Source organism: Haemorhous mexicanus, chromosome 18 (assembly GCF_027477595.1).
Source record: "Haemorhous mexicanus isolate bHaeMex1 chromosome 18, bHaeMex1.pri, whole genome shotgun sequence".
In the NCBI taxonomy this organism is placed as follows: Eukaryota; Metazoa; Chordata; class Aves; order Passeriformes; family Fringillidae; genus Haemorhous; species Haemorhous mexicanus.
The window spans coordinates 5236061-5249625 of record NC_082358.1 but is presented as its reverse complement, the minus strand read 5'-3'; the positions used below and the strand labels follow the sequence as shown (position 1 = coordinate 5249625).

Genomic DNA, 13565 nt, shown 5'->3' with positions numbered 1-13565 from the left:
TTGAGTTCCCAGTCAGATTCCTGCTGGCTTGCAAGGGGCTGGTGGTGCTGTCATGGCCCCAAAACAACCCTGAGCAAAAGCCACTGCTGAGCCAGGTCTGCCTCTCTCCTCCTCTTCCTCTCGGTGTTGTAAAGCTCGTGGGACCTGGGGCAGCTCATGGGCAGAGCTGGTGGCCCTGGGCTGGCTGGTGACACTCCAGTAACAGAATTGGTTATAAATCCCAGCCAAGGGCTTTTCATGGCAGGGTAACAGCCAAGCACTTTGTGTTATGTGTAATAACTCTGCCCTGAGAAATCCATGAGAGGAGTTGATGACTCCTCCCTGTCTTCCTGCATCCCTGAAGCTCTCGTGAGTGAAGCATAGCTGGATTCCAGCACACCTCTCCACCCCTCCTTCCCCTGTGCTGGTCAGCACGTCACTCTTGTGACTTCTCCAGCATCCCTGGGCTGTTCTCATGCAGCTGAGCAACAACTTCCAGTTACTCATTCTGTGCTCTAATGCACCTACAGCTGGTAGAATGGGCGAGAAGAAGAAATAAGGATGAGTTCTATCACCCTGATTTGCTCCAAGTTCAGCATTTGAGAAGCTGTAGGACAAGTGTTTAGAATGTGTGGACCTGCTGCAGTAAAAGGCAAGGGCATTAATGAATGAATCCACTATGGAAAGGCTGTGAATTTATTTCCTGTGTGATCAAAAAGCTTTTCCTCTGGAAGCCAAGTGGTCCCTCAGCTGAGTGTCTGAGGTGTGCACAGGCTGAGCACCTCACTGAGGTGCCAGCAGTGATGGCAGTGGAGTGAAGGTGCCTCAGCTGGTGTAACGGGAGCGTGTTTTGAGGATGTGTGCAGTGACTGGGAGGTGTTGACTCATTGGCCTCAGCAGAATCCCTGGCAGTGTGTGCTCGGGGCTGTGACAGCAAAGGCACCAAGGGCAGTGGTTCCCTGCCAAAGGGCAGTGATTCCCTGCCTGCTGCTTTCCTCGTGCCACTCCTGTGCACAGGCTCAGCCTGGGGCAGCTTCTGTATGGGAGACAGGAGTGGGTGAGGACAAGCTGTGGGAGCTATGGGGCTGTGGGTTTTGTAGCCCCATGCCAGCAGGGCTGAGGGGTTTGGGATCCTGGTGCCATACTGATAGGTGGAATTGGAAAGGCAGAGCAGGTCCTTGTGGACAAGGATATGGACAAAGCTGCTGGCGTGTGTAAATGGACATGGATTCAGTGGGAATGAAAACAGGGCTAGGAATGCCACCTTTTAATTAATGACTGACATCTAATCGTCCTGATTGTAGATCAGCATCATCAATTCACAATCCCATTAAAGATCCCAGTACTACTAAAAGACTTGTTTTGGCCAGGTGCCCCTTTCTCCCAGCAGGATTTCCCTTTGGATGAAAGCCCTTTCCTGTTTGGCTTACCCTGCTAATGTGGGGAAAGTGAACAACAGGCTCGTCCACTGTGACCTTACAGTCAAACACAAAGCTGTGCACAGGGAGGATGGGTTGTGTCTTCTGAGGCCAAAACAAGCCCTAGTGTGGTGGGACAGACACCTAGCTAATGGTCTAAGTTAAACATGGCTTTGAATATTTTTAATTTGGCTGTATCTGCATGGGGTTATCAGTCCTGTTCTTGTTCTGCTCTGAGTTTCAGTCAGAGATGCCTCTAGGCAGATCTGTAATTAAAGGCATCTTTCCCTACTCCTTAGCTTGTTTATTTAGCCACTTACTAGATGGAGTAGAGACAAATAATCAATTTCAGAAGAAGGCCTGAGACTAGAAAGTAGAGATGGAGTTTCTTTGCCCTTTAAATACTTTGACAGAGACACTTATTGTCAGGAAAGTTACAACCTGTGCTTTAGTTGAGATCCAGAGCTGTGCTGGAGGCAACAGAATCATAGAATGGTTTGGGTTGGAAGGGACCTTAAAGATCATAAAGTTCCAAACTGATCCATGGGAAGGGATGCCCATGATTGGGTCAGGTTGCTCCAAACACTTCCAGGCATGGGACATCCACAGCCTCTCTGTGCCAGTGCTCCATCACCCTCTGGAGTTTGCCCAGCACAGAAAACACTGGAGGTGCCAGTCTGAAGCAGTGGGATACACACAAGCCTCAGGATTCCCATCTTCCACTCCACACAGCCCTGGGCAATAGATTGCTGTTGGCTTTTTCTGCTGTCTCTGGGAATGCCAGGGCAGGAGGTGAGGCTGTGCTTTCTCACTGCTGCACTGGGGCAAAGCTGCAGCTTTGGGAACTGCTGCAGACACAGAGCAGGATCTGGCATGTCCTCTTTATCACTTGCAGAACAGGCTTCTTCAAAACAACCCCAGCTGACGCTGCTCCCTGAGCTGCTTGCATCATGGCAGATCTTGATGAGCTGATTGCTGTGTTACTGAAAACAAGCTGTAATCTTATTAGCAAATTGTGGCACTGCCATCTTAGCTATTCTCCCTGGTGCTGTAGAGACAGACCTTCAACTGTGCCATCCCACATGTGCAAAGTCCTTGATAAAAAATGCCTTAATGGGGACATAAGTGGGGGTTGGCAGCAGTGCTGGATAAAACAGCCTGGGCTAAAGGCTCTGTGACTTCTCACAGGGATACTCTGGGTGAAACTACTAAATATGTGAGCAAATCTCTGGTCAGAGACATGCAGAGGTACATCAGCAGTGGCAGACTACTGCTAAAATTGCTTTAATTCTGGCTCTAGCTGCTTTGGTTGAGTTAAGCCAGGGAAAGGAGAGCATGGTAAGAGTCTGTTGGCTAAGTTACTGTTCATTGCCACTGCAGTAATTTGATAATTAGCCTCTCTTTGCTTTTATGGCCTGGGCTGAGGCATCTGAACCAGCTATGTGCTTTCCATTTTCTCCCAAGAGTAAGCCTTAGGAGGTCTTTTCTGCATATTGGGGAGAAGGGAGGAGTTGGTAGTGGTGTTCATGTACAAAATTTGGGGTATTTTGAGGGTAACTAAGCCAGGCATTAAACATTTGCAATAGGGCTTTCTTCTGGTTTAGACCTTTAGTAGAAAAGTTGTGGAATGTTTGATCATGAGGAATCTCCTGCATAAAATTGCTCTCTGTGGTAGGAATAGAGTTTTGTGTAGCTCTGTGTGTTTCAATGAAATAGTGATTGTGCGTATTTCTTGTAAGGTTTTGATAATGAGTAGACTGACTTCTTCCATACAGTAACCTGTTTTTATATTTGCATTGATAATTTTGATAGACTGAGGTTTAAACCCCTGATAAGAAAAAAAACTATAGCTACATCTATGGAAAAAAAAAGTCTATATGTGAGTTACAGCTTCAGGATTTTCTCAGTTTTTCAAATACTCCTGTCTGTTATTCCTGCGTGCCTTTATCCCTCTACATGATTTTAAACAAGAAAACTTGAGTATGTTATGAACTGTGATGTGCTGATCTTTAGGTGACTTTTTTTCTCTTCAGAATTAACTGCACATTTCATCATTTAGGTTTAAACTGCTTGCTCAGAGTAATCTGGAAGCCATGTGAGGAGAGCCTGCATGGACTTTTTGGTTGTTTCTTTCAATTTTTTGGTTTTGTACTCACAAGTTGTTTTGACCTTGAAGTAAATTGAAAGCAGGTAGGATGTGCATGGTCTGACATGAATACAATTTTGTTCTCTGACTAAGGGTCTTTATCTGTCAAAATACTGCAGCCAGTTTATAAACTAATCTCTCTTTTTTTCCCTGCAAGATGCTTGTGTTTCATGCTCATGGTCTGGGTTGTTGTGAATGATGCTGTGACTTGGTGTGCTGCTCCAAAGCTGCTCTTGAGGCTCATTCAGACTTTCTGTCTGTTTCTTTGTTCCATGTGTGCCTTTGTCCTTGCTCCAGATCTTTGGAAATGTCTTTAAAGACTGGGTGCTGCTTGTGTGGCAGGACTGCCTTGTCTGCCTGAATTCTTCTGTTCTTGTTGCCTTTTTCTCATCTTAGTTTTCTCTAAGTAGAAGCTGAAAGGAATTCCATTTTCTTGGCTTGCACTTGCTGCCTCCTGGTCTGTTTGAAATGCTTGAGAAGGAACCTTTTTATTTATTCATCTGCTAGAGAGTTATTTCAATGAGGGAGGGATGTTGAGCAAGCAGAAAAGAAGCCCAAACAGCTCCAGGTCCTTTGAGAAACTCTCCCATGGGAGTGATTCAAGCCTGGAGTGAACATAGCAACAGTGTTTACTGTATTTTGGTATTCAAGAGGGTGAAGAACTACATGAGCGTTTGCAACATATTTGCAGTGTGTTGACAGTATCTAGGAACAGATCAAAAACTCCTCTGGGGCTGCGTTTTGCAGCCCAGGGTCAGTGAGCCCCAGCACTGAGCCAGGCAGGCAGGGCTTCCAGGGATCCTCGTGGAGGGCACATGGAGAGGGAACAAAACAAACTGCAAGGTCTGTGCCAGCCTAACTTCTCACAGCTGTGCTATTAATGCTGGGAAGTCAGGCTTAGGCTGAAGGTGCCAGGCAAATCTCGAGCCTTGTTAAAACTGGCTGTGCTCTTAACAAGAGGAGAAGGTTGGATTAAGATGCTCAGTCTTTCCACAGAGCCCTTCCTGTATGGCTGTCCTTAGCAAGATCTTTCTCCAGTCTCCTTTTTGTTGGGTTAATTTTTAAAGCTTCATAATCTGATGCTTTTTGCTAGGTTGACAGTGCAATGGAGTGAACTTGATTATTCCACCTCCTCTCTGCCCAGTTGCACTGAGCCATTAACATTTTAAGCCAACAATCTCTGCTTTCAATCTCAGCTCTTGCTGGGCTGGCACGTCACAGGCTGCCCTCCAGTTGACTCGGGTATGCAATGAGGAAGAACAATCTTTTGGGTGCACTGAATCTAAAATTAGCCTTCCACCTGGGCAGCTGGATCTGCAAAGCACTGTGCACTGAGTTCAAGGGAAAAAAAAAAATGGAATTTAGACCAGAAAATAAAACCTTTTCTAAATGTGAAGGTCTGATTTTTGTTTTCCTGCAAGACAGGAGCAACAGCTCTAGTTTAACACTAGTAGAGCTGGGCTTTAGGTCCTGCTGCCCCTCTGTAGAGCTGCTGTGTGATATCAGCATCCTGCAATTTTCTAAAACCAGGTCTAGTGAGTCAGTAAATGGGCCAGCTGGGGGGGGAAAGGATGGCTTTTGTTTGACACACAAGTGGCTCAGCTGTGGCTTTCCTAGAGTAGGTTTATTGTGTGACTGGTGGGCTTCTGGTGCAAGCAGTGCAAGAACATCTGTATTTCCAGCTGTGGAAGGAAGCCAGGTAACTGTGGATGGTGAGAAGCAGAGTCAGGGTGGGATGGGGTGCAGCAGTTCCCTGTTTGGCAAAGCTCTGTCCTTGCACCAGAACTCTGTGATATGGACTGAAGGCAGACCAAAACCTGCTGCTGGCAAGGGCATAGCCTGAAATCTGGGCTGTGAGGGTTTTATTGTGACCCTTCTCAGGTGTGCTCCAGGGATATGGCCTAGTGCCTTACAGAAATAATGCTCCCCTTGAAGTAACATCTCCTGGAATGAAACTGACATTCAGAGCCCGGTGTCTGGGTAAGTCATGCAGAAGATCTAAGTCAAGAGCCACCCTCTGGAAAGAGCAGAAGATTTTATTTATGTTGGCTTAAAATGGTGTTGTTTTTTCCAGGCAGGCATGGGGAAGGAATTGTCACAGCTGTGGGTGACACAGGCTTGTCCCAGAGCACATCTGCTGGGTGCAAGCTGCTGGTCAGGTCTGGAGCAGGTTCTGCTGGAGCTGCAAACCTCAACTCTGTTCTGGTGTTGATCCCTGGAGATTTCTGGGGCATTTTGAGCCAGCTCCAAACCAAGCTGAAGACAAAGGAAAGGTGCATTTCAGAGCTGCTTTAATCTGTATAACCTAGATCCCGTGGGAATATAGGGCTGTAATTTAAGGCAAGAAGAGTTGTTTAGTGCCTGCTGCAAGCCTGCAGTGGAGCAATTAGAAGAGCTTGTAAGATGGTTCCTGAGTGTTGTGCACTGAGAGATTTCTTCAGTGCAAGTTTGTCTACCAGTGTTCCTCATATGGCCAAAACTATCTCCCTCAAAATAATCTGAATTCCTCCTTCCACTTAGTTTCATGTTTCAAGTGATGAGTTCTGCTGACTGGTTCATAATAGAATCCTAGCAAGGTGTTGAAGAGCCTTTTTTGATGCTAGCAAGGTGTTTTTGTTTAAATCTTATGAGATGATTGTCAGCAAATGTGAGAAAATGGAGAGGAGTACTAAAGATGAAGAGTTAAGCTGAGGGGTGCAGTCTGACTTTTTAACTCTTAATGGGTAAAGGTAGAAGTAAAAAGTTGAAAAGAGAAAAAATAAATTGAGTTAGTAGCTGCAATGGAACTGAGAGAGTTGGACACAAACTGTGCAGGTAAAAAATAAGACTTAGATAGACTATTTAAGTGCTCCACCAGGCTATAAATTGGTATCTTGAGTGGTATTTGGGTATCCAGAAATAGGAAAGCAGATTGCCTCTGTTCTTGCCTGCTGGGTGGCAGAATACCTCAAGTCAGTCTTTCACTTTTGTCTTCCTGTCAAACAAACAAGCAAACCCCTTTAATTCTTGTTCTAAACACTGTGGCTGTCTCCAGATGTTCCTGGAGTGCTGCTTTTGCTGTGGTTCTGACCTCCAGAAGAGAGGGGCTGCCTGTGTGTGTTAGAGTGAGATGTGAGTGTGATGTGCATGCACGTGTGTAAACACAAGTGCAGAGTGGCCCACAGTGTTTGTCTCTTAGTTATTAGATCTTCCATTTAGCTTTTTAAAATTCAAAATCCTCCTCAACTGAAGCAAGTTAGTGCCAGAACTGCTAATAATGGCTTTCTGGAATGAAAGGGGCTAAAACTTTCCAGATATTTTGCCATCTGTAACTTTTGGCTCCCAGAGCTAGGAGCCAAAAGTTACAGATGGCAAAATGCTAAATAGCATTTTGTGGGTGTTTTGTTGTCATGGTTTTCAAGGTGTAAGACTTAGACTTGATTTTTTTTTTTTTAATATTTTAATGAAACTATAAAGGAATTTTGGCCTGTGTTTGGTAGGGGTGGCTGTTCATGAGTGTTTCTTGAGCCACCCACAGTTAGTGTTCCACCTCTTTAATTTTTGTACTCATCAGTGGAAGCATTGAGGTGTTCTCATAACTATGTTCCACTTACCCCATTTTTTGGTAAGTCTTTGAAAAATAGCAGGGTTTAAATAGCTTGGAACCCTTTGAAGACAATTATAGCTCATTTTAGGAGAGGCACTGTTTTATGAAGTGATGAGGAGCTCACAGTACCGGGGCTGAAAGCTGAATGAGGCCAGTCTGGGACTTCAGCTGTACATGAATGAATCAGCAGGGTGGTAAGAAAATTCCATATGCTAGGGTTTCCCAGGACACCTCGTGTTGTTTCACAGCAGAAAAATCTGGTCTAGGCAGGAAAAGGGGGCCTCAGCCCTGTGAGTTGTTTGTTGTGTGAGCTGAAGTGCAGGGGATGGAGCTGTGCTGGGTTTGGCAAAGGGAGCACAAACCTGCTGGGTTTGGGCTGCTGTGCTGGGAGCTGCCAGGCTCCTCTCTGTGCCAGGTCCTGGAGCACACATGCACTGAGCTTGGAACATCCTGGGTGGCTGTGAATGCAGAGGGTGGCTGTGCAAACTTGCAGGGAGGTCTTGGAGTGAGTGTGGGGCGGTAGGTGCTGTGTTGGAGGTCACAGGAGGGACAGCACTGAAAAGACTCTGTTGGTCTGTGTCCTCTCACATGTTTGGACAGCAGTTTTCCCCATTCTCTGGGGGATTTAGTCCCAGCCTTGTCTGTATTGCTAAACACTAAGCAAAGGAAGTTCAGCACTCACCTCTGTTTGGCTTTGCTGCAGTCATCAATCACTGGAGGCTGGACACGAATGCCGTGTGCAATACGTGGAGCCTAATCTCTCTCCTTATCTCTTCCTCTCTCAGCAGCAGACATTGCCCTTGGAAAATGAACCAGCTTCCTCCAAAGAGTGCTGTGGCATCCCCGGTGCCAGAGAGCACGAATTCCAGGGGAGAGGCTTTGGACAACTTGTCAATGGACAGTTTTTGGCTGGAAGTGGAGAACATTAAACAGAGCACTGAAGCTGAGCAGGAGGAATGCAGCCTTGCAGATGTCAAAACACAGGAGGGTAGGTTGCCAAAAATGTTGGGAGTGAGGAGAGGAATGTGAACATCTGAAACAGAAGATTTGCTTATGCACCTGAACAACTCAGAAGCATGCTGGAGTCTGGTTAGAATATTATCAGTCAATCAGGGATAGAGATATTATTTTAATTGGGTGGTGGATAATGCCCTGCAGAAGGGAAGGGTTGGCCTGGCCTGGTTTCGGCTGCTGGAGCAAAGCTGACTCCAAAGGTCAGCCCCAGGAGCATGTTCAAGGCTCCAGGTTTTTCAGGCAGCCCCACCAAGGGTGGGGGCTCTCAGTGGCTCTTCAGGTGGTGTATGGTAAACACTCTGTGAGAGCTGGGGCTGTTTGTGTGCATGGTTCTGAGATTCATCATAGTGGCTTTGTGGGAGCTGCTTCTGTGGAGGGCAGACAGTTCCCTCTCTAATTCCCTGTTCAAGAAACCACAATAAACATCCAGAAAGCCTTGAGTCCATCCACACAAGGTTTTTCCTGCATATCCTTTTTTTCTTTCTTTGGAAGAAATATATATGGGTTGTTTCTAATGCACTTTCTGGAGCACTGATGTTATCCAGTGCTTTGGAATAATTGGAACCTGAGCCAGTTATTCCAAAACTTTTGGGATATGTTTTCCTTCTGTAGAATCACAGAATGGTTTGGGTTGGAAGGGGACCTTAAAGCTCATCCAGTGCCACCCCCTGCCGTGGCAGGGACACTTTCCACCATCCCAGGCTGCTCCAAGCCCCATCCAACCTGGCCTTGGACACTGCCAGGGATCCAGGGGCAGCCACAGCTGCTCTGGGCACCCTGTGCCAGGCCCTCAGCACCCTCCCAGGGAAGGATTTCTTGCTAGTATCCAACACAATGCTCCCCTCTTTCAGTGAGAACCCATTACTCCTTGTCCTGTCACTGCAGTTCCTGATGAGCAGTCCCATGGGAAGTACAACACCCTGGGGTGCTGGAGGGCTGAAAAGTGCTTATAAACACCCAGAGGTCCCAGAGGTGGGGATCACACCTTTCTGGGTCCATTTGGAAGAAATTGAGATGGTTGGCATCCCTCTGAACACAGGTTTGCAGCCTGCACAGCTGCTGTGCTGCCTGGTATTGAGGATGATCTGTGTCCTGGGGAAATGTTTGTGTGACAGTCCCAGTGTGCTGCTGGCCTTGGGAAGGGCCAGTTGCTCTCATGGGGACATAGAGAGGCACTGGAGAGCAGGGTGGCAATATCATTGTCCCTGTCTGCCATCGTTGGCAGGGCATGGTAAACATGAAGGTCTGCTGTGATGCCCCTCTTTATAAAGGAAACAAGTTTGATTTTTAGAAGTGGAAGAGATGCAAAGGGGTTCAGAAAATGAGTGCTCCAGGAAGGAGACTGGAAAAGAGACCATCCCATGAGATGAAAGACTGTCTGGGATATCCTAAAGACTGATATGCTGGAGGCAATTTGATTACTGTGTACAAGCAGGGATATGAGGAAAAGTCTTTTAATGCTGTAGATTAATCTAGCAGGCAGGAGCTGAGTGCTTAATTTGCCATTGAAACCAGACAGGCTTGAAATGATGCTCCAAGTAGCAAAGCCTTCCCAGCAGCCTGGGGAAGGAGGTGGGGCAGGCTGGGGCTCCTGATGCCTTCTCTGAAGGAGCTTAGGCAAATAAACACTGTGCTGGGAGTGGGGAAGCTTTGGATGGTGTGCAGGGTGCAGGGTTTGGCTTTGACATCTCTGCAGCTCCTGCTTAGAGCACAGAGGCTGTGGGGCTCCTCAGAGCCAGAGGCACCATCACTTTTTGCATAGATCTGGGGAACTGAGAGTTGGGCAGCTCTGTCTGCAGACAGCGTGGCTCAGCCTGGGAGATGGCTGGTGATAACCAGGGCAAGGGACAGGGGAGGCTGTGGAGATAAGGCTCTGCAAACATGCTGACCCAGCTGGGAACACTCCTGTGCAAGCCCTGGGTGAGGAGAAGTGTCCTGGGGAGCTGCTGGTGGCACTGGGGGGCCAGTGTGTAACTGCAGGTCTGGGGCAGCTGAAAGGTGCTGAGAGTACTCGTGGCCTTGCTAACAGCTGGTGAGAGCAGGAAGCAGCTTTTGCTGAAATGCAGCTTTGGGCTGTCCTTGCTGTCACTGTCTGCCCAGCTCTGTCCAGGGCCTGACAGCACAGCCAGCTGAGGACACAGGCACTAAAACACCTGTCTGTGACCTTACAGCATGCAACTGTGGCTGAGAACTGTCTGCAAAGGGGCATTCTTCACCTCCAATTAATGTTTAGTCTGAAAATGTAGGATGCTCTCGCTGTCCTTTAAATATTTGGAAAGTGACTACTTTATTATGAATGCTATTTTTGGCTAGGTTATGTTTCAAGAAAATTTGTGGAACTGGTGTTTTTCAGTTTCGCAAAATCATTCCTAATCTTGCCCTCCTGAAATGCTGCTTGCCTGGAACTCACAAGGCAAATCTTAGCAGCTCCCCAGGCTTAAACCTGCAGCTCATCTTCTGTGGATCTCTCTGCTCTGAACTGTTTCTCTCCAATTTTTCCCTTTTCCCCAGAAATAACCCATTTTGCTGGTTTCCCTTTGTGTTACTGGCAAACATAACTGGGCCAGAATAGTAACTAGAGGAATTACAATCTGCTGCTTTGGCACCAGATGGGGCAGCAGGCTCACACGGATGTCCGATGGAGGGGCTGCCGTGTGGGATTGTGTGCAAGATCAGTTTCCTGTTATGACTGGAATTGGCTATTTTCAATATTTGCAAGCAATACACTTCACTTCCTCTAGTTCCCAAAGGCAAAATAAACCAGAGGCTTTTTGTGTGTTGTTCTGCTGTGAAACCATGGATGCAGAGCAAGAAGGTGTTTGGTGAGGGGCTGTGAGAGGGACCACGACTGGCTGTGCCCAGGGGATGTTGATACCTGCTAACTTCTGTAATCCAGACATGGGAAAAGACCAAAACTTAGGGCCATGGAGGAAAAACAGACAATTTGCTAGAAGATTCATTTAGGGAAATACTTGACTTCAAGTTCAGCTCTATTTATTGTGGTGTGATGATGAAAAAAAATCTGTTTCATTATGACACCAGAAATCCCAAAGACCACACTCCGAAGACTGAGTTTTAACTGTGTCACAATATGTGTTTGCAAACTGCATCAACGTGAGGTTTCTCCAGAAAAAATGAAATTATTTAATCTCTCAAGGAGAGCTTCATGGCTGCTTTTTATTGATGTAGCAATAATAAAACTTGGCCTGAGGTGCTGTGGTAACTGAAGAGGCAGAAGTTTACACAGGACAGGAAGAGTGGGGATGAGCTGCTCTGTGCCAGTCAGTTCAGTTGTGATATTTCTTTTTCCCAGTATGAACTTTGGTAGGGCTGTACTGGAGCTGCCTGCAGTGAATGAATGTGGTAGATGGAATTGAAAAGATAAAGGCTTTGTGGTGTTTGCTGTGTTAAAGTTGAAGTCACCTGCTAAATTGTTTCTTTCATCTTTGAATTTCAAGTAGCTGCCTTGCTCAGGGCACTTTCTCACTTGCACTTCCTTATGAGTGTATCCCATAAGAAAAAAAAAGTCTTCTGTGTTTGAAGTGCAGCTTTATATGTATTGAATAATGAAGTGGAATTGAGCTTGTTTGAGTAATGCTGCTGTACTGTCTCCAGGCTTCTCACACTTCCTTCTGGAGTTGGAATAGTCTTTTCATTTTAGTGGTATTTTGAATAGGCCCAGGCATAAAATGAATGCACAGAGTAAAAATAACGTTTTTGCTTTAGCTGAGTGCATGGATACCAATCCACTTAAAAAAATTAGAGAGTAGGGATGATGGACACAAATAGTTCAGCAAGAATATTAAGTAAAATTCATTTGAACCTACCAGATCAGGATCTGCATATAGTTTAAAAAGAAATTGTTGATACCTAGGAATGCATATAGATTAAAAACAAAAAAAGTAAAAGCAACCAAGGTGTTGGGAAAAGTACAAAAGCCAAATATGCAGTGCTGTGTGCTGTGGCTTCTCACAGACCTTTTGTCCCTTCTTGAAGCTCTTGAAAGATCAGGTGGGATCCAGGGAAGCCCTGCCATTCCTCCTGGGGTGGCTGTGTGCTGCTGCCAGAGCTCCCCTTTGCACAGGCACTCCATGGAAAGGCAGATTTATCAAGTCCACCTGACTTTACTCCCTTATCCTGCCACAATCCTTACCTAAATACCAGCCAGAGTCACACTGGTGCCCAGCTTCTCTGGGAGCTGTGCTCCTGGGAGTATCACTGCCTCCACACTTCTTCTCCTTTTTCCTCACCTGGAATGAGCAAGAAGAGCTGTGTGAGCAGCTGCACCTGCCCAAAGAGCTGTGTGAACTCTGGTGTCACCCCATACCCAGCTGGGCACTTAGGATTAGGGCTGAGATTTTAAGGACAGCCTTCAGCACTCAGCTGTGGCTCCCTCCCACAGTGTCCCATTGGGAACAATGGGACAATCCCAGCCAGGGAACAGCCCAGGCTCCTGCTCTCTGCCTCTGAAGCACTGCAAGCACCCAGACCCAGAAAGAGGAGGTGTTCAACATGGATGTTGCCTACTCAGAGCAAGCAGCTGTCCTGCTCAAGGGATCCTTCCTGTCTGAACCCAGGAAGTTAAAGGATGGAAATGCCCTAACAGTAAGCACTGGAGGGATTTTTCTTGGTAGAATTTCTTAGTCTTGGCTTGCCAAGTTGGTACCAGGCAATGGGTCTGTGTTTGGTGGTATTTTGGGGTGTGTTGTGCTGTTATCTTGGCAACATTGGGCAAGGATAGACATTGTGTAGAGGAGGATACAAAAGAAACAACACTTTTATCTGAAACTCCCTGTTTTGACACACATCCTTGTTGTTTCCTCTGAAAAGAGGAGAGTAACTGACCGCTGCTCCCTCCTCACTGTGCCCTGGCAGAGGGAGAAGCCGAGGCCGAGTGGCTGCAGGACGCGGGGCTGGCCGAGCTGCTCGGGGAGCCGGCGGGGGACAAGGACAACCTGGTGCTGCTGTCCACGCTGACCAGGACGCAGGCGGCGGCCGTGCAGCGCCGGCTGGACACCTACTCGCGCTCGCGCCGCAGGAGGAACAAGCAGCCCGTGCGCGACGTGCGCGACATCTTCGCCGCGGGCGGCTCCCAGGTGCGCTGCTGTTGTCATCCTATCACAGGGGTTCCGTACTGCTGTCTCCTTATCACAAATGTTCCACACCTCCTTGGTGTTTCTCGTGGGCAGCTCCTCAGAGCACTGACTCTCTCTTCTTCACAAAGCAGCCAACTGACTCCAGTTCCCTTCTCACCCAGCCACCCCACTCTTTTATAGCACTCTTCTTCTCATTGCTTACAGCTGGGGCCTGTTAAAGTCAGACCTGTTCCTAATCTTTGCTAATTGGCCCAGCTGCAACTCCTTAGGGGTGAGATTACTTTCTACACTATCTTTATTTCCTTATATTCTATCCCCCTACATGT

General features: G+C 47.1%; 1 protein-coding gene across 4 annotated transcripts in view; it reads left to right on the top strand.

Annotated features, from left to right (window-relative positions):
- The window catches only part of ARHGAP40 (Rho GTPase activating protein 40), a 38435-nt gene that overhangs the window by 13635 nt on the left and 11235 nt on the right, over positions 1-13565 (top strand). For 3 of the 4 annotated variants that reach the window (XM_059862515.1, XM_059862512.1, XM_059862511.1), the window contains exons 2-3: positions 7915-8117; positions 13019-13239. In XM_059862515.1, coding sequence (XP_059718498.1) covers positions 7937-8117; positions 13019-13239 — 402 coding nt within the window. In that variant the 5' untranslated portion in view covers positions 7915-7936. The remainder of the gene's footprint in view (positions 1-7914; positions 8118-13018; positions 13240-13565) is intronic. The other variant, XM_059862513.1, reaches the window with a different exon arrangement.